The sequence below is a fragment of the Monodon monoceros genome, unplaced genomic scaffold (assembly GCF_005190385.1).
Source record: "Monodon monoceros isolate NGI ecotype Baffin Bay Population unplaced genomic scaffold, NGI_Narwhal_1 Super_Scaffold_2, whole genome shotgun sequence".
Lineage (NCBI taxonomy): Eukaryota > Metazoa > Chordata > Mammalia > Artiodactyla > Monodontidae > Monodon > Monodon monoceros.
Genome location: NW_021703776.1, coordinates 25,367,145 through 25,392,670, shown reverse-complemented (window position 1 = coordinate 25,392,670; position 25,526 = coordinate 25,367,145). Strand labels below are relative to the sequence as shown.

The 25,526-nt window shown below is 34.3% G+C and overlaps 1 protein-coding gene across 1 annotated transcript in view; it reads left to right on the top strand.

Annotated features, from left to right (window-relative positions):
• Positions 1–25,526, top strand: part of PCLO (piccolo presynaptic cytomatrix protein) — a 364,389-nt gene that overhangs the window by 280,720 nt on the left and 58,143 nt on the right. The window contains 5 exon segments of the mRNA XM_029232881.1: positions 4,205–4,255; positions 7,296–7,420; positions 15,962–15,988; positions 23,261–23,354; positions 24,583–24,654. Coding sequence (XP_029088714.1) covers positions 4,205–4,255; positions 7,296–7,420; positions 15,962–15,988; positions 23,261–23,354; positions 24,583–24,654 — 369 coding nt within the window.

The following is a 25,526-nucleotide window of genomic DNA, read 5'->3' as shown; positions in this document are numbered from 1 at the left end:
TCTTAAAGCGTGCTCCCAGTCTAACAGCACCAGCATCATCTAGGAACTTGTTAAAAATGCAGACTCTTGATCCCACCCTAGGCCTTCTGAATCAGAGACCCCAGGGATGGGACTAAGCAACCTGGGTTTTAATAAGTTCTCCAAGTGAGTGTGGTGCCCCTTGTAATTTGAAAAGTGCTGATCTACATATAGATGAAGAGGATATATAAACAAATTTAGTAAAGCTGTAATGTTGGTGGTCATTAAGAAGTACACGGAGAACTCTTAGGAGAGTGGGGTTAGAAAAGCTGCCATTTAGCTAACGAACTGATTTGGTAAAGGGGAGAAAGGAACCAACATCCAAAGAAGAGAATGCAACATGAAGAAAATCTCAGAAACAGAAAATTGTATGCTTAGGACATAGGTGTACAAAAGATATAGGGGTAAGAAATAGAGGAGAAGCCTAGATGATTGTAAACTGGAAGACATTACATGCCATGTATGGCTTTTACAATCTGTGGAAAATAAGGAGCCAGTGATAAGTGAAAATAAAATAACAGGAAGCCTTCCTCCACAACGTCTTTCCATATTCTAATCCTTCCTTAAGTCAGAAGTTATCCTTCCTTCCTCCTTCCCTCCATCCAAAGTGCCAGATGCTTTATGTACCTCCTAAGACAATTTGTATCTTGATTATAATTACTTGTCTCCTTATTTTATCCTCCCAAATGGGCTGCAAACTCATTGAGAACCAAGAACCATTTCTTGCTTCTTCTAGCTCCCTAAGCGCATGGTAGAGTAGCTTGCATAGACCGTAACAGAATAAATTAAAATTAAATTAAAACGTCAGTGGCACCTGTGAGTCTCTGTAATATTATGGGGGTACAAAATATAATTGTTTTGTAATATGTTAACATTTTTGGTAATGAGTAGAAGATGAAAACAGGTATTGTAGGACAAACATCAAGGAAATAATATGAACAGGTTTTATGATATGTGGTCATTCTTTTCTGTGCCAGGAATGTGGCCTATGTAGTTTTTATAGAAGTTTTGCTAAGATAAAGAGTTATAGAGCTGCACTGTCCATGACAGTAGCTGCTAGCCACATGTGACAGCTGAGCTCTTGAAATGTGGCTAGTCCGAATTGAGATGTGCTGTAAAAGTGAATTACACAGCAAATTTCAAAGACTTAGTATAAAAAAAGAATGTAAAATAGCTCTTTACAACTTTTATATTGATTTCATCGTGAAATGATAATATTTTCAATGATTTGGATCAAATAAAACATGTCAGTAAAAATTAATTTTCACCCATTTATTTTTATATTTTTAATGTTACTACTAGAATATTTCAAATAACCTGTGTGGCTCACATTATATTCTACTGGACAGTGATGGTATATTCCTTTTTAACTCTTATTAGAAGTGATAACAATAATCAAATCTGGTTATTTTTGAGATTTTATATATATATAGAAATGTATACTCAATAGATGTTAACACTCTTGAAGAAAGGTACTACCACCTATTCATCTTTTGGGGGGTTTATCATCAACATTTAGCTGGTACTGAGTTTCTTAAAACATTTTTGCTGAATGAATGAATGAATTTAATGATATTTCTTGGCCAGTCAATGTGTAGTATGCATAAAAAGCAATACTTTTATTCTCCAAATTCTGCAATGTTAAGAAAATTGATATTGAGAGATTAGAGAAATATCGAGCAATTGTCTAAAACTCACATGTTCCTGAGTCAGGTAATGTAATATTTACAAATATAGCATATGTTCTTCAGTTAATTTAGAAAATTATAGTTTTAACATCCTTTTGTTTTTACGAGGTATGAGGCTAACTATATATTAAATAATAAAACATTAATGTAATAGAATGTATTAAAACTAAAAATTTAAATCATAGCATAATTATACATTTAGGTATTTAGAGCACCATCTATTAAATATTTTGAATGATTATTCATAAGTAATTATTAATCTATTAATACTCTAAGCGATTACTTCTGAGTAAATGTAAGTAAAATATGAATCTATTTAGATATATGTTTAAGTTATATGTTATGTGTATAAGACTTTTTATTATTTTGCTTACTAATTCAATATGAATTTTTGTCTTCAAAATTTTTAGTTTACTGCCTCAGGGTCTTTTATTTCTGAAATCTAATCAGACTTTTTTCATTTTATCTTTAAAATCTGAATAATTTCTTCCAAGTCATGGTATAAATATATAATTGAACTAAGTGCTTACTAGTTTTAAGTGTTCTAATGAAATAGGTTCCTGCTTTCCCAAACTTTTCTGTCATGGCACACAACATCTCAGTAGTTTTTTCATGATGCCCTTATGCCCAAAGAAATACATAAAACAGTTTCATTTATTATGTAGTTAGGTCCTAACAATTTAACTAGTATTTATACCCTAACGTCTTAGTAACCATTAGAAAAAATAGTACCCATAAAATGAAATAAAAATAATATATTTATTTCATTGTTAATAATTCAAATTATGTATCAGTGGGGTATGTGCCTGATGGGCACTGCACAGCTACTCAAATGGTGGAATTGGTTTGGACACTGACACTCTCATTTCCTGTTCCACACTGATCTCACTGATTTTCTTGCAGTACATTTTTTTTTTATCACCACAGTCATCACAAACCAGCCTCACAAAGGTATGACGTTATCGAAAAGAAATACTTGTCTCTAATCTTAAACTGTAATTATCTGGAGCTGGTAGTTTGCCCACTGTACAACAGATATTACAACATCCTTCTGTGCTCTTATGAGTTCACTGCCATACCCCAGAACATTTAAAGATAGTCCATACATTTATTCTCTGTGTTGAATCTAGTTATGTTTGCACAATTATATGCCAAATGAGTTACAACTGTCAAAAATAAATCAAAACAAAATACATTATCATTATTCTTTTTTTTTTTTCTGGTCTTATTTTTGACTTTTTATCTCTAGTTATTCCCCAATGTTCCTAACTGAGATGCAAGGATATCTGGTTTTAGGAAACTTCCCTTCTTTAATTGAGATAGAAATAGTTTGAGGAAGTTGTGTGGTCCTTTTTCTAGATTCAGTTTCTTTTTCTTAAAATTTAAACAGTAAAATAATTATTAAGTAAATATAATGGTTCGTTACCTAGCAGTTTATCCTTTGCAGCCAGAGCGTAGTTTCTTATAAAAGAGCTGAACTAATAAAGGATATATGGCTTAGAAAATTTAACCCTTACTCCATAACTTTACCAATGATTACATTATTTTTATTCTTATTTCACAGAACAAGACCTGGAATATAGCTGTCTTCTTTGATTGCTCTCATTTCTAGCATAAATTTATAAAAGAAAAGGTAGCAGAACAAGTATATACACCTAAGTATTATGAATTTCTCCTTTTCTCGTTAATTATGAAAATAAAACCAATATTATGTATATATAGGGAGATAGGACCTTATTTGTAGGGTAGCAAGCTTGCCTCCATTTTAGTAAATATTTCCCTATAGTGATGCCACGTTGCCTGAAATTCTATTATAGATCTAGTCAGGGACAGCATCTCTTTTTTGGTACAGATTTGTACATTCTATTGAACTGTAACAATTCAGCAATTAGTCACTTAATCAGCAGAATGAATCACTTTACCAGATCACAGTTCTAACGGTTTTTAAGGCTTTACTGACATAAGGAAATTATCAAGGAGATGAGAACTTATATAGACTGGGATGGAATTTTAATTAAAGGAGTATGAAATACTAAGGAGTGATTGCCTGGGTGTTCCACTCTAGGATAGAGTAGGAATAGGCTGAGAACCCAACAAAGGAATATAAGAATGGACTTTTATAACTTCTGGGCTCCTAGGCAGTTGAATAAAAATAGTACCTTTTTCATTCTCTTATAGATAGTTAAAATCTGTTCATATTTAAATTGAATACTTTCAACCAAAATTGTTCCATTTCTTAGGTAATTGAACGTAGATTACTGCAGGTATAAAATTATAGCCTCAAAACAGGCTTCACAAAATGAAAAAGGGATTTATGTATTTCTAAGATTAAACGTGTTGAGAAGTGTAAGTAGACACCCTAATCTGAAGCAGCCAAATGGATGAAATGTGTTCTCCAGGCAGGGTGTGCTCTGACCAACAGAAATTAATTCAGAGGGAAGCTGAAATGGTAAATCCTATGAAAGGTTTATCCATTAATCTGTGTTTTGATATTGCAGCCTACTGATGCAACAAAGGTTGTCTCTCATCCAATTACGGGGGAAATTCAGGTATGAAAGTTTTTAAAAGATCATTGCTATACCATCTTTTGTGGCTCTTTTTCCCACTGGTCTATTGAAACTGTAAGCATTGTTAGAACCTTTCCTGTTTTATAACATATGTAGGTGTATAATGAAAAAATACAATTTCACAGAAAAGTATTTTAATACAAATACATGTTTTATTAAATCTAATGATATCTGTGGAATTCTATACTTCAAAGTCTGCCTGATACCTTAACAGTATCAATGTATTATGCCTCGGTTACTTCATACATGTTGAAAGGGTTTCAAACATGACAGATTCTCCGGGAAATTTGAAGGTTCCTCTTTAAGAGTTTCATGCGTCTAATGCTGTCCTCTTTTCTTCCTCTGATCAATAATTGTCAAATAATTGCTCAGCAGTTCTTTTAGAGCAGTGTTTTTCATACTGGGGGTCATAACCCATCTGTAATTTATCAAATCAATTGAGAGTATTTTGACCAGGAAAATAGAAGAAAATAGTATAAATCACTATCTTTTTTAGTTCTGTATGTGTGTTTCTGTGTTTATATTGCATTGTACATGGGCAAATTCAAAAATGTTAGAAAAACTGTACTTTAGATGGTACCAAAAAGTAATTTAGTGTAGATAAGAAATGTCATGTGGAAAGAGTTAACACAATACCAAATAATAACTATTTGAAGATAGTACATTTCAGATAAGGGAAAGAGAACACTGAGTCTTAGTTGCATCTACAGTACATTTTCACAAAGTGTAACAGAGATTTGAACTAATTTGAGGGTAAGCATAGAGAAAGGGGGAGTGTTTTCCTGGAAGAAATGGTACAAGGGAAGATTCTTCTGCCAGAGGGTAGTGAAAGGAACAGATCTGCTTTGCTGCAGGAAAATGTTCCTGTAGAGGTAAGTTGAGACTAAATTAAAAGAACCTTGAACAGAAGCCAAGGAATGTTAGCCACGACAAAATAGAGTGATCAGGAAATAAATATTTTTGAGTGAGGGAGAGGCTAATTCAAAGCAATATGTGATAGAAAATTCATAGACCCTTGGCCTGTAGAAAGTATTATGAAGGGTAGGACACAAAGACAAAGAAATCAATTAAGTGTTATCTAGGTACACCCTGATTCAAGCAGAAGCGCAGTGTGAGAGTGGAAATGGAGAAAGAGTGCAGAACGTGGGCACCTTACTAAGAAGGACCCAGCAGGATGGAGTCGGGATCACCTGTGTGCTCTTGATCTTGCTGTATCGCTGCTATTTCCCACTTCTAGAAAAACAGACCTGATCTTTCTTCATTTCACATGCAGCACAGAAAATGCTATGAGTTCTCATTCATAATATCTCCTTCCCTCTGCTCATTTTTTTAAACTTCTTGCTCATGGGCCAATACGTGCTGTTTCTTTTTGGCTTGTTGTTTTTATTTGTCCTTATTTTATTTTCCTTTCCCTTCAGTTGTAATATGTAATTCTATAGTGGAAATTTACTCTATAAATTTTCCTTCTTAACACCCAGGTTATTTTCTTTTCCTTTTTTTGGGGGGGGGGGATATTTTCTTATGACAGTGATTTCAATTTTTTACATTTTATCTTTTGTCTTTTAGCAAAACCTTATTCCAAATGAAACCTTATGTAAACACCCAAACAATGAATTACCAGCATGGCGTAGCTCTGGTTGAGGGTTACTGGGGGCATCTCATTCTCTCTCAGATGTAACCTCCAAGCAACTCTAAGTGTTCTCTAAGGCACCAAATTTACAGAGTACATTTTGGAAAGCACTCTCTTAGGGTAGCCTGCAAATCTCAGTTTCAATAAGAAATGATTTTACTGCCTTACCAGTTAAAAGTGGACTTTCAGGCCAGCAGAGAAAGGAGAAAATTGAAAAGAATTTCTCCTTAAAGATTTGGAAGCCATTCTAAACCTCAGTGAAATTAATTGCAGAATAATTCTTCTATTTCAGTTCTCCATTAGAGCACAGTTACTGCAGTTCTAAACTTTTCATTTCTCCTCTTCCTTCACGGCCCTTTGTTTCATGTTTCATATTGCTTCCATGATGGTCAGAGAGACTCTGGGCCTTCCTGTACTGAGGAAAGCAAAGATTTGTTTTCTGCCACAAAACATAACCAGATCAAGATTATGCTGAAATTAGGAAATTATTTTAATTATTAACATGAAGATTATCTCATCTAAATTATTCCATTTTCAACATAAACATAGCATATCTGTTTTGTATGATTATAAAAAATACATTCATTTTTTATTTATGGATTTTCTTTTTCAAAATATAGATCCCTTCCCTTCTGTTATTTGATAAACAGAAAGAGCAGCAAACAGAATTGTCTTATTCTAAATGATGCCAAAAGAATCTTTCATTTTTGATGGTGAAAAATTAGTTAATTTGATTATTTTGAATCATGCAGGCTTCTCAAATATTAATTTGAATTGTAAGTCTTTTACTATTCAATGACAGTTTTACAACAGCCATTCAGCATCTATGAGACAGTGCCTCTTCTTTTCTCTTCAGCTTCTAAAATTAAAGAACAATATTTCATTTTCTTAGCATCACTATTAAGAAAGCACACACAGAAAGAATAGCTGTAGGTTTATCAGCTAATGTAATATAGGAAGGGATAAAATCTACACATTCTTAAATATTCTTACAATTCAGTAGTAACATCTTTGTCTTTAAATAATGTTTCCACCCACAAAATTGTATTTACGAATGTTAACATTTCTGATTTTCCTAAGAGTACAAATTTAGCTTAAAAATGGAACTAGCATTCACTGTGTGATTATCCTAAATGAATTTTTGACAGGCCAGAACTTTCACCGTAGAAAGAATGAACAGCACATTTACTAGTAATTAATGTGTGCCTGGGAGTTCCGAATTAAATTAGACATTAACTGGTCTGTTCAGTTTCAAATAAAATGAAAGTAGCAGTTGATGCTTCTTATGAGAACTTTTTTAAAATACTGGTAAAATACTGAATAATAATGTATTATATGTTTTTTTTAAACAAAAAAACATAATGTTCATGGAATATTTTCTGTCCCTTTAAGCTTCAAATCAACTATGATCTTGGAAATCTCATAATACATATTCTCCAAGCAAGAAACCTTGTCGCTCGAGACAACAATGGTTACTCAGACCCCTTTGTTAAAGTGTACCTTCTTCCAGGTCGAGGGTAAGTAAATAAGCACTATATTCTTAGCATTGTAAATATTGCCCTGTGGTTTAAAAAATAGTGATAGTGTCTTCTGGTCTCTAATTTGAAGAGTTTAATATCTTTTCCTTAGTTTTATCTACATGTCATATTTATTTATTTCCAATTAGTAAGTAAGGTGGAATTAAAAATTTGTAATTAGGCCTTAATGGGTTTTAGGAGAGCCATGATGGTAACAAAACCTGACTGGATGAGAACACATCAGTATTTCAATTCTGGAAAGCACTTGTGCTATGACCAATCAGGTAGACAGTAAAATCATTTCAGGAATTATTTGTGGAAGATTTAAAGAATTAGTTTACTTTTCAAAATGTATCTGTGAAACCAGTGTTCAAGGACTAATCAGTTAGTCTTTTATAGGACGTGTATTATTCAGCACATTAAATGTTCATTAACTGACTTGATATATTATTATTCATATGCATATTTTCAAATGGGTGTTTTAAAATTATAAAATAAAGCTTTAGTTAGCATCTATCACCTCATACAGGTAAAATAAAATGAAAGGAAAAAAAAGTCTCCTTGTGGTGAGGTCTTAGGATCTACTGTCTTAATAATGAGCTAAACAATATATTTAGTCAGAAGACACAATTAGCAATCATGAAGACAGGTCAATTGAGATTGTTTAGTTTAAGGTACAGAAAGAAAAAAGAAGGAAGAAAAGGGAACAATGCCTTAGAAACCTAGGATATCATAAAGTATACGAACATACACAGAGAGGCAATTCCTCTTTCCAGGAGAGAAAGAGGAAAGGGCAGAAAACATTTCTGAAGAAATAATGGCAAAAGATTTCTCACATTTGTTGGAAAAAATCTGCACAGCCAAGAAGCTCAACAAAATCCAATCAGGATAAACAGAAAAAATTTATACCAGGTCTCTTCTTAATCATACTATCAAAATCCACAGACAGAATCTTGAAAGAAGCAAGAGAAGTGGCTCATCATATCCAAGGGATCCTCTATAAGATAAACAACTGATTGCCAATCAGAAACCATGGAGCCCAGAAGGTAGGGAGATGACATAATCAGTGTACTAAAGGAAAAAGATGGTCCACAAGAATTCTGTATCCAGCAAAACTGTCCTTCAAAAATAAAGACTTTTTTTTTTAATAAATAAGACATTGGAGAGGACCTTCAAGATGCCAGAGGAGTAAGACGTGGAGATCACCTTCCTCCCCACAGATACATCAAAAATACATCTACATGTGGAACAACTGCTACAGAACACCTACTGAATGCTGGCAGAAGACCTCAGACTTCCCAAAAGAACAGACTCCAGAGGGAGACCTGCATGCAGAGACGGGGCCAAATCCAAAGCAGAACACCAGGAGCTGTGTGAACAGAGAAGCAAAAGGGAAATTTCTCCACGCAGCCTCAGGAGCAGCGGGTTAAATCTCCACAGTCAACTTGATGTACCCGGCATCTGTGGAATACCTGAATAGACAATGAGTCATCCCAAAGTTGAGGCAGTGGACTTTGGGAGCAACTGTAGACGTAGGGTTTGCTATTTGCAGCTGACCAGTTGCTGACTTTTATGTTTACCTTAGTTTAGTTTTTAGCACTTGTTATCACTGGTGGATTTGTTTATTGGTTTGGTTGCTCTCTTCTTTTTTTATTATGTATTTTTTTTTTATTTTAATAATATTTTTTTAATTTTTTATTTTAATAATTTTATTTCTTTTCTTTCTTTCTTTCTTTCTTTTTTTCTCCCTTTTATTCTGAGCCGTGTGGCTAAGAGGGTGTTGGTGCTCTGGCTGGCTGTCAGTCCCGAGCCTCTGAGGTGGGAGAGACGGGTTCAGGACATTGGACCATGAGAGACCTCCCAGCTCCATTAATCGGCAAGAGCTCTCCCAGAGATCTCTGTCTCAACGCTAATACCCATCTCCACTCAACAACCAGCAAGCTCCAGTGCTGTACACCCCATGCCAAACAACTAGCAAGACAGGAACACAACCCCACCCATTAGCAGAGAGGCTGCCTGAAATCATAATAAGTTCACAGACACCCCAAAACACACCACCAGACCCTGTCCTGCCCACCAGAAAGATAAGATCCAGCCTTATCCACCAGAACACAGGCACCAGTCCCCTCCTCCAGGAAGCATACACAACCCACTGAGCCAACCTTACCCACTGGGGCAGACACCAAAAACAGCAGGAACTATGAACCTGCAACCTGTGAAAAGGAGACCCCAAATACAGTAAGTTAAGCAAAATGAGAAGACAGAGAAATATGCACCAGATGAAGGAGAAAGGTATATACCCACCAGACCAAACAAATGAAGAAGAAATAGGCAGTCTACCTGAAAAAGAATTCAGATGATAGTAAAGATGATCCCAAATCTTGGAAATAGAGTGCAGAAAATAAAAGAAATGTTTAATAAGGACCTAGAATAACTGAAGAGCAAACAATGATGAACAGCACAATAAATGAAATTAAAAATTCTCTAGAAGGAATCAATAGCAGAATAACTGAGGCAGAAGAACAGATAAATGACCTGGAAGATAAAATGGTTGAAATAACTGCTGCAGAGCAGAATAGAGAATAAAAATGAAAAGAATTGAGGACAGTCTCAGAGACCTCTGGGACAACATTAAACGCACCAATATTCGAATTATAGGGGTCCCAGAAAAAGAAGAGAAAAAGAAAGGGACTGAGAAAATATTTGAAGAGATTATAGTTGGAAACTTCCCTAATATGGGAAATGAAATAGTCAATCAAGTCCAGGAAGTACAGAGAGTCCCATACAGGATAAATCCAAGGAGAAGCACATCAAGACACATATTAATCACACTGTCAAAAATTAAATACAAAGAAACATATTAAAAGCAGCAAGGGGAAAACAACAAATAACACACAAGGGAATCCCCATAAGGTTAACAACTGATCTTTCAGCAGAAACTCTGCAAGCCAGAAGGGACTGGCAGGACATATTTAAAGTGATGAAACAGAAGAACCTACAACCAAGATTACTCTACCCAGCAAGGATCTCATTCAGATTCGACGGAGAAATTAAAACCTTTACAGAGAAGCAAAACTAAGAGAATTCAGCACCACCAAACCAGCTTTACAACAAATGCTAAAGGAACTTCTCTAGGCAGGAAACACAAGAGAAGGAAAAGACCTACAATAACAAACCCAAAACAATTAAGAAAATGGGAATAGGAACATATGTATCGATAATTACCTTAAATGTAAATGGATTAAATGCTCCAGCCAAAAGACATAGACTGCCTGAATGGCTACAAAAACAAGACCCGTATATATGCTGTCTACAAGAGACCCACTTCAGACCTAGGGACACGTACAGACTGAAAGAGTGTTGATGGAAAAACATATCCCGTGCAAATGGAAATCAAAAGAAAGCTGGAGTAGCAATTCTCATATCAGACAAAATAGACTTTAAAATAACAACTATTACAAGAGACAGAGAAGGACACTACATAACGATCAAGGGATCGATCCTAAAAGAAGATATAACAATTGTAAATATTTATGCACCCAACATAGGAGCACCTCAGTACATAAGGCAAACGCTAACAGCCATAAAAGGGGAAATCAACAGTAACACAATCATAGTAGGAGACTTTAACACACCACTTTCACCAATGGACAGATCATCCAAAAGGAAAATGAATAAGGAAACAGAAGCTTTAAATGACACATTAAACAAGATGGATTTAATTGATATTTATAGGACATTCCATCCAAAAACAACAGAGTACACTTTCTTCTCAAGTGCTCATGGAACATTCTCCAGGATAGATCGTATCTTGGGTCACAAAACAAGCTTTGGTAAATTTAAGAAAATTGAAATCATGTCAAGTATCTTTTCTGACCACAACGCTATGAAACTAGAAATCAGCTACAGGGAAAAAACTATAAAAAATACAAACACATGGAGGCTACGCAATACGCTACTAAATAACCATGAGATCACTGAAGAAATCAAAGAGGAAATCAAAAAATGCCTAGAAACAAATGACAATGAAAACACGACGACCCAAAACCTATGGGATCCAGCAAAAGCAGTTCTAAGAGGGAAGTTCATAGCAATACGATCCTACCTCAAGAAGCAAGAAAAATCTCAAATAAACAACCTAACCTTACACCTAAAGCAATTAGAGAAAGAAGAACAAAAAGCTGCCAAAGTTAGCAGAAGGAAAGAAACCATAAATATCAGATCAGAAATAAATGAAAAAGAAATGAAGGAAACGATAGCAAGGATCAATAAAACTAAAAGCTGGCTCGTTGAGAAGATAAACGAAATTAATAAACCTTTAGCCAGACTCATCAAGAAAAAAAGGGAGAAGACTCAAATCAATAGAATTAGTAATGAAAAAGGAGAAGTAACAACTCACACTGCAAAAATACAAAGCGTTATGAGAGATTACTACAGGAAACTATATGTCAATAAAATGGACAACCTGGAAGAAATGGACAAATTCTTAGAAAAGCACAACTGCCAAGACTGAACCAAGAAGAAATAGAAAATATGAACAGACCAATCACAAGCACTGAAATTGAAACTGTGATTAAAAATCTTCCAACAAACAAAAGCCCAGGACCAGATGGCTTCAGAGGCGAATTCTATCAAACATTTACAGAAGAGCTAACACCTATCCTTCTCAAAATCTTCCAAAATATAGCAGAGAGAAGAACACTCCCAAACTCATTCCACGAGGCCACCATCACCTTGATACCAAAACCAGACAAAGATGTCACAGAAAAAGAAAACTATAGGCCAATATCACTGATGAATAGAGGTGCAAAAATCCTCAACAAAATACTAGCAAACAGAATCCAACAGCACATTAAAAGTATCGTACACCATGATCAAGTGGGGTTTATCCCAGGAATGCAAGGATTCTTCAATATACGCAAATTAATCAATGTGATACACCATATTAACCAGTTGAAGGGAAAAAAACATATGATACTCTCAATAGATGCAGAAAAAGCTTTTGACAAAATTCAACACACATTTTGATAAAAAACTCTCCAGAAAGTAGGCAGAGAGGAAACTTACCTCAACATAATAAAGGCCATATATGACAAACCCACAGCCAACATTGTTCTCAATGGTGAAAAATTGAAACCATTTCCTCTAAGATCAGGAACATGATAAGGTTTCCCACTCTCACCACTATTATTCAATATAGTTTTGGAAGTTTTAGCCACAGCAGTCAGAGACGAAAAAGAAATAAAAGGAATCCATATCAGAGAAGAAGAAGTAAACTGTCACTGTTTGCAGATGACATGATACTATACATAGAGAATCCTAAAGATGCTACCAGAAAACTACTGGAGCTAGCCAGTGAATTTGGTAAAGTTGCAGGATACAAAGTTAATGCACAGAAATCTTTTGCAATCCTATACACTAATGCTGAAAAATCTGAAAGAGAAATTAAGGAAACGCTCCTATTTACCACTGCAACAAAAATAATTAAATACCTAGGAATAAACCTACCTAAGGAGGCAGAAGACCTGTATTCAGAAAACTATAAGACACTGATGAAAGAAATTAAAGATGATACAAACAGATGGAGAGATATACCATGTTCTTGGATTGGAAGAATCAACATTGTGAAAATGACTATTGTATCCGAAGCAATCTACAGATTCAATGCAATCCCTGTCAAACTACCAATGGCATTTTTCACAGAACTAGAACAAAAAATTTCACAATTTGTATGGAAACACAAAAGACCCTGAATAGCCAAAGCAATCTTGAGGAAGAAAAACGGAGCTGGAGGAATCAGGCTCCCTGACTTCAGACTATACTGCAAGGCTACAGTCATCAAGACAGTATGGTTCTGGCACAAAAACAGAAATATAGATCAATGGAACAGGATAGAAAGCCCAGAGATAAACCCACGCACATATTTTCATGTTATCTTTGATAAGGAGGCAAGAATATACAATGGAGAAAAGACAGCCTCTTCAATAAGTGGTGCTGGCAAAACTGGACAGCTACATGTAAAAGAATGAAATTAGAACACTCCCTAACACCATATAAAAAAATAAACTCAAAGTGGATTAAAGACCTAAATATAAGGCCAGACACTATAAAACTTTTAGAGCAAAATATAGGCAGAACATTCTATGACATAAATCACAGCAAGATCCTTTTTGACCCACATCATTGAGAAATGGAAATTAAAACAAAAATAAACAAGTGGGACCCAATGAAACTTAAAACCTTTTGCACAGCAAAGGAAACCATAAACAAGATGGAAAGACAACCCTCAGAGAAAATATTTGCCAATGAGGCAACTGACAACGGATTAATCTCCAAAATATACAAGCAGGTCATGCAGCTCAATATCAAAAAAAAACCCAACCCAAACCAAAAATGGACAGAAGTCCTAAGTAGACATTTCTCCAAAGAAGATATACCAATTGCCAGCAAACACATGAAAGGATGCTCAACATCACTAATCATTAGAGAAATGCAAATCAAAACTACAATGAGGTATCACCTCACACTGGTCAGAATGGCCATCGTCAAAAAATCTACAAACAATAAATGCTGGAGAGGGTGTGGAGAAAAGGGAACCCTCCTACACTTCATGGGAATGCAAATTGATACAGCCACTTGGAGAACAGTGTGGACGTTCCTTAAAAAGCTAAAAATAGAACTACCATATGACCCATCAATCCCACTCCTGGGCATATACCCTGAGAAAACCATAATTCAAAAAGAGTCATGCACCACAAGATTCATTGCAGCACTAGTTATAAGAGCCAGGACATGGAAGCAACCTAAGTGTCCATAGACAGATGAATGGATAAAGAAGATGTGGCACATATATACAATGGAATATTACTTAGCCATAAAAAGAAACGAAATTGAGTTATTTGTAATGAGGTGGATGGACCTAGAGTCTGTCATGCAGAGTGAAGTAAGTCAGAAAGAGGAAAACAAGTACTGTATGCTTACACATATATATGGAATCTAAAAAAAAAAAAAGATTCTGAAGAACCTAGGTGCAGGACAGGAATAAAGACACAGACATAGAGAATGGACTTAAGGACATGGCAAGTGGGAAGGGTAAGTTGGGATGAAGTGAGAGAGTGGCATCAACATATATACACTAACAAATGTAAAATAGATAGCTAAGGGGAAGCAGCCGTATAGCCCAGGGAGATCAGATCGGTGCTTTGTGACCAGCTACGGGGGTGGGATAGGGAGGGTGGGAGGGAGATACAAGTGGGAGGGGATATGGGGATAGAAATATGCCTATAAATGATTCACTTTGTTATACAGCAGAAACTAACACAACAATGTAAAGCAATTATACTCCAGTAAAGATGTTAAATAAATAAATAAGACATTGCCAGAAAAACAAATCTGAGAAACAGTTTTTTTCCCAGCTGAGTTGCCCTTCGAGAAATATTCAAGAGAATTCTGCAGGCTGAAATGAATTTAATTCATACATTACCAACTAGCCATATAGAACAGGAAAGGGAAGTTTTTATTTTATGTTAGTTTGTATCTTTATGTAGTAGTTATAACTGTAATTTGTCTACCTTTTTGATGTTTAGTTGATTTATAATGTTGCATTAGTTTGTAGTATACAGCAAAGTGATTGTTATACATATATATGTATATATATTCTTTTTCATATTATTTTCCATTATAGTTTATTACAAGATATTGAATATAGTTTCCTGTGCTACACAGTATGACCTTGTTATTCATATTTTTTATATGTAGTAGTTTGTATCTACTAATCTCAAACTCCTTATTTATCCCTCATCCCACCCCTTTTTTTTTTAACATGAATATAACACAGTGATAACTTCATTCTGCCTTTGATTTGGGTCATTAGACCTTCAGTGTTATTTAATGACAGTATTATGGGACAAGAGGAAATGACTGCCAAGGGTATATCTCCAATCAGCATTTGCTAATGAATGAATGAAAATAAAGCACTGTCTTTTATTTTCTATCTTCTTTAATATCCTGGAGTATCTCCTTTTATACTATAAGAGAGTAGTTATGCTTTATTTGTTACAGGATATGTTTCAGTTAGACTATTGCAAACTTGAATAACTGGAAAGGTCAGGCAGGTGGCATGAATATGTCAGTCCATTCTGGAGTAGGTAACAGAGAAAGTGTTGAAACTATAGTGAAATGAAGAGTGAGGTCCCACCTAAAGCTATCCCCATGCCATTTGTCAAACAAAACATGCCTTCTGGGTGGAATTTGACCAAAGAGCAGGCTAATGTGCTACTCGTATTCAATTCCTAGCCCTTTCATTAAATTACTCTTAATTATTACAGTGGCCAAGACCTTGGAATTTACTACACTTGTGAGGTATTATTTTCACTTTAGTTCTAAGATTATTTTCTGCCTCATGTTGTTAATATATTATGGTATAGCTCCTCTAGTTTTTATTCTCACATTTTCTTCCTTATTTCTGTTCCTAACTTTTTTCTTCCTGTCTTTCCTACTTTCCTGCTGTATACTTCATTCTCGCTCTTGGAATCAATGCAGTCAAGTCATGGTTGTCCAGAATGCAAGGTAGAGTTGGTTCTCTTTCAGTGTCACCCTTCAATGAAATGTCTAGAGTTCTCTTGTTTGCCTTTTAAGTACATTCACCTGCAATTCAACTTCGGCTGTAATTTTTATTTTTCTACATTTTGGTATCAGTTGAATTAGGCTAATAGCAGACTATTCTGACCACAACATTATTACTAAATATGTGTAGCAGGTATGTGCATTGGAGCCCAGAAAAGTAGTAAAGAGTAAAAACATTGAAAGGTATGAATAAGGAACTATCACTTTGAAATTAGATATAGCTAAAGTTTTCATTTATAATTTGTCTGCTAAAATTCATTTAGCTTCTCTTGCAAAAATTATGGCTCAGGTTCTTCTGAGTCTTCTATGACAACCAAACAAATAAATCTAGTCATTTTTCAAAAGGAATTAACTGATCTTCTGGATGACCAGTACTAGGTGTGTATGTCATCTTAAAGATGATAGCTGTCTGGTCTTTTACCCTCACTTAGACCTGATATTGAAACATTTTCATGCCTTTATACCTTCTGTACCACAGAATTATTGCTGTGTAATACAGAATGCCATAATCTGCCTGCTCTAGGGTGTTAGCAACAGCATAAGAGCAACCTCCTTGGTTTGTCTGTTTTCTGCTAGAGCACATTGCATCATTACATTGTCAGCTAAGGATATTTCTTATCACATAGCCAAAAGCATTTTTTTGCACATCTCATTGCATTATAAATTAAATGTGTTATTTAATTGGGGAGGTGAATCTTGTACCATCTGTAGCAACAGGGTGATGGGAATTTTAGTCCCACTCAGAATATTAGTGGTACAGGATTTTTGTCTGTGACATTAAAATTCAGCATCTTTACTAAACCTGACAAGCTGTTGCCCAAAAGAGGCAGTTTCTGATTTGTAAAGGCTTAAATATTTAAATATCTCAAAGAATAGTATTAGTCAGTACAACCTTTCTGGTGCCCAGAAACTCCCTATTTCTTTGCAACCACATAATTATGGCAACCAGTAAAATTTGATACTGAGAAAGGTTGCTTGTTATGACTGGCTCTCTCATCTTCAGATCTCTCAGACTGATACGCGAAATGAGTTTTGTTTCAAAGAGATAGTGTCATTTTAGAACAAACGTTATCAGTCACTTTATTCAGAAGCTTCTCTCTTTTATCCAGAGAAACCAGGGGGAAATTGTCAGAATGACAATGATTGTCTATATTTAACTTAGAAGAGAACATGTTTTCTGTAAATGTAAATAATGGTCGAAATAATCTGGGATGTATTAGATTACAATTTAGAAGATCTAGAGTCACTTTCTCATCATATCTTTCATCTTGAAATCACTTTCATCATCTCTTCGAGAATTGTCAGTGTGGAAAGGAATTATACTGATGAGGTACTGACATTGTAAGTTAGGCTGAGGAGGCCCATGAGCGAAGTCCTTAAGAACTTGGATTTGAATTTCAGTCCTGCCACTTAGAAGTTGTGAGGTTTCTCTAAAACTATTTCCTCTTCCACCTAGGAATCATAATAGCCCCCCTCCCAGGGTTTTTGTGAAACACAGGGAGAATGCACCAAAAATGATAAGCATAATGTCTGGCACGTAATAAGCTCTCAATAAATGGCAGTTGCTATTATGGCTAGAAACATGTATAATAAACTTCATGTAGCCAATGGTCAGTTACCCTGCAAAAAAGAAATGCAGAATGCTTGGGCTACTGAATTACACCAAATTATTTAACAACACTATATAGAAAATCAAACAACTTTTCTTCAATAATAAGTATAATACATCCTTCATTCTTAAATTTTTTAAAAAAAATGTCCTGTTAACTAAAAGAATTTCACTGGTCCAGTTTTCTTGTCTCCTTTCATTTCCTCTTGCCATCCTTTAATCAAGATACTCATAAGCTCTGACAGCCCAAATGTCAGTCGAGATGAGGTGAAAGAAAGACAAGGAAATAGCCTGAAGAGTCCATGAACTGAAAACTTGTCCCCGGATAATTAAGAAATGGAAATGAGCATATCTGAAGGATTTCGTTGTGGTTTTCTCTCATTACACTGTTGGACAAAGTACAGATTTTTTCACACTAATGAGATTTTGCCATGACTGAAGCTGATTTTTACTATCATGATAGCTGGAAGCCTAATTCCTGGCTGGACTTTCTCTAAACACCCTTGTTAGCATCTCAAACTATTTCCTCTGGAAAGAATGTAAAGCAGATTCAGGTGTTGTATGTATTTACAATTTGAAGGCCAAAACATTTTATTTCAATAGATTTTAAAGGAAAAAGAGAAGTACAAACATGTTTTAAAGATCCATCCAAAAACCATTTATTTAGCACAGACTGCTCCAGACTCTGTTGGAATTGAGAACACAGCCATAGTGTCAGACTTCAGGGAGCACAGAGGACAATCAAGTGACAGCCCATAAATGCACTATTGCACACAGAGAAACAGAGCTTATAAAATGGGATATGCTCTGTGCTTCTTTCTAAATTAAAGGCAACATCCTCAGAGGAGTAATTTTGAAAAAAACTACACACACACACACACACACACACACACACACACACATACATACACAAATATATATATATCTTTATTGGACTCATTATATATTTTTTCAATAAAGAAATTTATATGTATTTTTCCAATCAAGAAAAAACAAAAGAAATGAAGACCTTCAGTACTTTAGATAATTCTGTGAAAGTTAAGAACAAACAAGCCATTATATTCCATTCTTCTTTCTCAATTTTTTTTTACAGAGAAACTCAGAGAACTTTTTTTTCTTCTGATTTAGGAGAGGGTAATTGAATTTTAAATACCTTTTTCTGCCAGCCTTAAAATCATATCTACCTATGAGAAAATGATTGTCCAATAATGAAAAAGAGAAAGAAAAAAGAAATCAGTCAAAACTTTAAGGAAATAAAGGTTTAGATTTTTTTTTTTTAAGTTTTTGGCTGCACCCCACGGCATGTGGGATCTTAGTTCCCCAACCAGGGATTGAACCCACGTCTCCTGCATTGGAAGGCAAAGTCTTAACCACTGGACCACCGGGGAAGTCCCTAGATTTTTGTTTGATAAACACCGTGTTCCATCTTGATTAATTGACTTTTTATTTTCCCTTATTAAAAAACTTCTCTGATTATTACATATGGCTTAATTGTCCTAAAATAATGTCCTTATTGCAGTCTTCCCATGAGGGATTGCAGTGTGTTTAACAGACATGGTAGGAAAGGAAAAGGAGCTCCACTTATTTCTCAGCCTGGATTTCTGCTCACATTCAAGAATCCCTCTGCTTACCTGGCCACCTTCAACTTGTAAATCCACAGATTTTGATATGGAGATGAGAACTGTGGAGTTTTCAATTGTGTAAAGTGGGAACACAGCCCATTGACATCATGCCCCAGATGGTCAGTACATGGTAGCCATCAAACAAGGGTTCTTGAAGGAAGGCTTTATGTGGCCATCTCTGCGTGTCAGGAAATTCAAGTGTGAAAAGATTGCAAAGAGATCTCATTGGCATTTACACAGGTCAACCAGGGCTGGTAGAGGCAGGATCAGGAGAAAGGTGTGTTTACCCTCGTTAACCCTAAAGGACACAGACCTTGAGTCTTGAGAGAACTAGAGATTCAAACTTATTAGTAAGATTAAGATAACCTAGTAAAGTGAACATCTAGATTTTTCCCGACTAATTGGGGTTATATGTGAGTGTATCTGCGCAAAAGTAAATTTTAATAATAATTATCCCTAGTTGTTCCACAGCACTCTCTTGGTCTTAGGATATACCATTCAATATTTCCCTAGGCAACTCTAAAGCTGTCCTCATTTTCTATATGTGTATATATACACACGCTATAAATAATTTATGTTATATATATAAAACATATATTTAATTTGAAGTGTACAGTTTTTGACTGTAAAATAAAGAAGACAAACTAGACACTTCAGCTAATGAAATATGCAATTAAGAAATTTTATGATGGGCCTAATCAACTGAGTTCATATAGCTCATGTTTCAGAGTAAGAAATTAGCTTCCCTGTGTTTGAAACCTGGTCCTATGAATTAATAACTATGCAACCTTGCCAACGTGCCTGAATTCCTCTGAGCTTCAGTTCTTATCAGCTATAAAATAGGATAATAAATAATACTGGACACATAGAGTTGCTTTGAGGATTAAATAATGTAACACATGAAAAGCACTTAGAACTCTGCCTGTGAAAAAGCAGCGTTTCGTAAATGTTAGCTGTTATTATTTCAATGTGCTTACTTTATAAAGTGCTTCTCATGACATAATGGTATGTCAGTACAATTAAGAGTTTTGCAGTTGTACATTTTGATAGAGCATAATTCCTGGTGCAGAGTTGGCATTCAGTAATTTTGCTACATATGGGTGAAAAAATGACTAAAGTATGCATGTGAAATATAACAATTATTAATATTATAAATTAAAATATGTTAACTAATACATCTTTTTGAAGACATTTCAATAGTTCAGGCTATTTTAATATACGCTGACATCTAGAATTTTAGTAAAAATACATGAGTTTGCATTTGACATTAATTTCCATCTTCAATCTTATTTTAAAATTTTGTGCATTCAATTTTTCAGAATTTGAAAAAAATAACAATTTTACCACTGTTCACTGTATTATGGATCTTAATCCCTAATATGTTTTTCCCATGGCCTCACCACTTGGATAATTAAGCCCAAAACAGATAGAAACTTTAAAGCTCATACTACACAATGTGTTTTTTTCTTAGTATACCTACTACAGGAATAGCCATGAATTCTAAAGTAGCAACCAGAGGTGGCTGTTAACTTAAAAGTGGTCATATTCATTCTTCTTATGTCATTAATTTAAAGAATCAAAATCATAAAGTATAAAGGGACATAATTTGCTAAAATAGTTTTGAATTTTGTTATAAACTATTTTAAACTTACTGAAAATTATAGACAATACTGTCACAAATACTTGTGTTCTTGCTATCCAATTTTATCAAATCGTAACATTTTGCTATATTGGCTTCAGATTTTTTTTTAATAAAAAATATATTTCAAGTACCCCTGAAGTCCTCTGAAACCATTCCCCTGTCCTCCTGAGACAACCACAAAATAGAGTTTAACATCTATAATTCCCAAGCTGTCATATGATATTCATGTTTGTCATACATATATACAAGTAGACATAAATAATTTACAGTATTATTTCATGTAATTTTAACTTTATATCATGATAACTTACCATAGGTTTTCTTCTGCAAATTATTTGCTCAAGATTTTTTTTAAGATTTATCTATCTTGATAAATGAAGGTATATTTCATTTAACTGCTACTTAAATTTCATTGAATAAATATATCATAATATATTTATTTATTATATTATTAACACACTATTAGAAACAATGTTGCAATGAATGTTCTTTAACAAATTCCTTTTGTACGTGTGGGAGAATTTCTCTAAAGTAGAAGTGGAATTAAGTCAAAGTGGAATTTTCTGGGTATTTGAGTGCATAAACTTCACTAGACATAGACAAATTTACCTAAAAAGTATATGTACAAATGTATACTTTCTGTTCACAGTCTATGAAAGTTCCTGTGTCTTTGAATCATTGCCTATACATTTCCCCAGAATTATTTGCACTTTGTGCTGAATGAAAAAATTGTCAAATCCTGCTCTCTTTTTTTGTACTTTCAGATAGGTTGGTTACAAATGAGAATAGTGCTGCTTCATTTCTTAAATTGGATTCAGTTCACAGTGGCTGAAATGTGAGGTCTTAGGAGACGTGAGCTCAGTGGTTCTCAGTGGTTCTCAATCTTGGCAATACTTTAGATTAACCTAGATCATTTTTAAAATTCTGATGCTCAAGCCTCACCCCAGACCTGCTAAATAAGACTCTCCTTGTGGGTGAAGGGCAGGGGGATGAGGGTGCCGTGCTAGTTGCCCCACCTACCACCCTGGGAACTCAGATCCCAAAGTGATCCTAATATGCAGTCAGCGTTGGAAATTATTGCCCTTGTGTATGTCTGATAAGAAAGAGAATAGAGCCAGAGGGAGAAAAAAAGATACTTGGCTGTAGACCCATCTCTAAAAGTGAGTGGTGAACTGGAGCTTGATTCTTTAGTTTTATCTAGGATAGTTTTATCTAGGATGAATAAGTAAATTAGCATCTGGGGAACAATAGTAGGTATTCCAGGATTTGGCAATGCTTGAGACCAGGAATATAACAAGAGTAAGTCTGCTGACAGCAGTTGGGAATAGAACTACAGATCCAGGGTCGGGATGCAGTACCTTTAGGGTAAGGCAGTTTATGAAGTCCAGGCACATGAATGGACCCCAAACAAATAGGTTTGTTTTCTAGGCAGAAAATTTGGAAAAAGCCAGTGAGTGTTAGAGAAAAGCTTTGTCTATGTGGGCACCATTGGCTCATAGCAAATAGCAATAATTCCAACCCCATTAGCTGGTTGATGCCAGTTATAAATGTTTTGTCAGACTTAATTAGAATAAGTTTTGAAAGTAAGTTATGCTTAAACGTGTAAGATATAAGCTTCTAACTGGTGATCAGAGGGTATGGAAGAGTCAAGGATAAACTGAAATTGCCCCAAGTTATAATGCATGAGGAAAAGTTTTGATTTGGTTCATCATTTGTAACATAAGCTATTGACGTAAACCAAGAATTTGTATTTAATTAAGATTGTTTCATAACTAGATTAAGTATTCTACTTTACCAAGAGTGTCAAAATCTACTATAAATATAAGGTAACAAATGTTCATGGAATCTCACCTATAGCAACAGCCATTTTTCATCCTTTCCTCAGTCAGTATAGTTATTTCAGCTTTTTACAGAAAAAAATGAATTGAAAGACCATTTGGCTTTGCTGACATGATCAGTTGCAAAACTATTGGAAAGTTAAATATCCAATTATTATTTATGGGACAAGAAGATATTGACGTTACTGTATAGTTCATGTAATTATCTCACACATTCAGGAGAGATTAAGATTTCTAAAATTGTATTCTAGTTAGAACACCTAAAAGCTTTTCTTTAAAAAAAAAAATACCTTACGGAAAATAAAACTAAAGGCATCCAAGATATTTTTGAATTGTCATTGTGCATTCAACTTAAAATACAGTTTAAGGCGTGAGGATGATGAGATGATTACGTAGTGATTCAAAACAAAATACCTTTAAAAGTCTGCGTGCCCTTCAGGTTGACTATGAAGTCATCGGTCAAGGTAAATAATCAGGATAATTCTTTCTCTTTTTCCAATTCAGTGCTGAGTACAAGAGAAGGACTAAATATGTTCAGAAAAGTCTTAATCCTGAGTGGAATCAAACAGTAATTTATAAAAGTATCTCCATGGAACAGGTATGCAATGATTATTTTCTGTATGACAGATTCAGGCTAATATAAAAATAGTGATGATAGAATTACTGAAAGATTGTTATTCATATCAATTTTTCCATACAAACAAAAAAAATTAAGTAAAATACATGCAAGAAATATAGCCAGTAAAAGGAACTGGGTGCAATTCGAAGATACAGTGAAAGAAAATGTGCACATTTTCACAAAACAGCTAAAAAATAAAATGAATAAGACTAGTGGGACATTTTCCACTGATTATTTCAAAATAAAATACTTCAGTAGACTGGGCTCTATTTATCATATTTTGAGGGAAAATATTTTCCAGCTAGCTGTATTTTGACTTTCATAAACAAAGAAAAAATAAGATTCAGATGCACTGAAATGAATTACCCCTCCTGGCAACAATTTAGGGATCATCTCTTTTCTAAATCGAGGCTTCCTACGGATCTGGCATTGTGCAACTAAACTGTACAGAAGAAAGTGTGAAGAAGACTAGTGTAAAGGATTATCGCAACAAATAGATGACTCTAAGCAAAATTGCATCAATGTGTTTCTGAAAATCTTCATGTCATAACTTTGTATCAATAATAGAAAATAACTGATGGTTTATAAAGATGAATTCAGAGAGAAAAGAATACAAATAGAATAGGAAGAAGACATCCATGAAAACAATTTACAAATGAGTTGTCTTTCAAAATGAGGTTTCTGATTTATCCTTTGGAAGATTTCTAATTTGACTATGAAATTGAAGCTGGATATAAATTGTAATCTGGGTTCTTGAATTTAAAATAAGTTAAGTTTACCTGCAGAAATAAGACAGTGCTACTAATGTGTTTTGGCAATTTACTGAAACAAAAAACTATAACCCAAATACTTTGAATAACCTAGACATTTTTGCAACCTATGAATTTCATGTATTTAAAGAGTATATATAGATTCTGCTTGGTACTTTTAATAATGGGCAGGGGTAGAATAACAGGAAATAAGTAAAAATCACCCTTTTTTTTGCAAAATAGTGAGGTATCTTATGATCAAATACTTGGTTGGACCACAAAATGATTGACAGTTTACATAATATTGAATGTAAGTATACAGTTTTATATAAACTTAAAGTATTTTTACATAAGTGGAAAGAGTTCAAGGAATGAAAATATAAATGAGTCTATTATATGAGTATAATGAAAATTTATGATGAGAAATGAGGTTAATGACATTTTGATTTGAACTGTAGCTCAAGAAGAAAACACTGGAGGTGACAGTCTGGGATTATGATAGATTTTCTTCCAATGATTTTCTTGGTGAGGTGAGCCTATGGTTTCCTTTTTTTTATTTGCTTCATTATAAACCATCAATTAAATCTTTATGGAAAGCATATTTCTTAAGTGTATAAGATAACTATTTCTGGATAAAATTCTTTGGTGGATAGAATTTATTTACAAATGACTGAATAGATGAATAGCAGCTGGAGAAATAATTTTCACTTTACCACTTGATGTACTTTCTAATTAATTTGCAAGATGAAATATTAATTGTTTTGATAGAAAGTTATATAATCATGCTGTGAATCCAAATGATTATGTAAAAGATTGGAGATAAATTTATTATATTATAAAATGAGCTGGATTTTTTTCAAATGCATTTTCAGTTTATTTAATTGCTATTCCTCATTGCACGTATGAATGACTTGATGTGACATTTTACATACTTCTTTTAAGTGTCCCACAAAACATCTCAAAATATTTTAAGAAGCAAAACTAGAAGTAGGAGAAAACAGTAAAAACAATTTTTATAAATTCACAAGGAATGTAACCTAATTATGAAATGTGGCAGGATGGTCAGATTCTGTGATATTTTTCATCTATCATATTCCAAAAATACATATTTTGTTTAGTGATCTTTGCTTAAAGCAGAAGTTATGAATTAATGTTAAAAAAATAAATCTCTAAAAATATATAACACCTAGAAAATACAATATCCTTTTGATAGAGACAATAGAAAACAGTTGAGTAGTCTAGGTGACATGATGTCTTGTTTGGCTCCTACACTCTGTACCTTTTTCCCATCAAAACTAGATCATTTGAACTTCGCCTACAGGCTCCATGTGGTATAGCCACTTGGACTAATCTTGGTCTTAGACAGGACTACTCTAGAGTATGGTTATATCTGATTTATTGT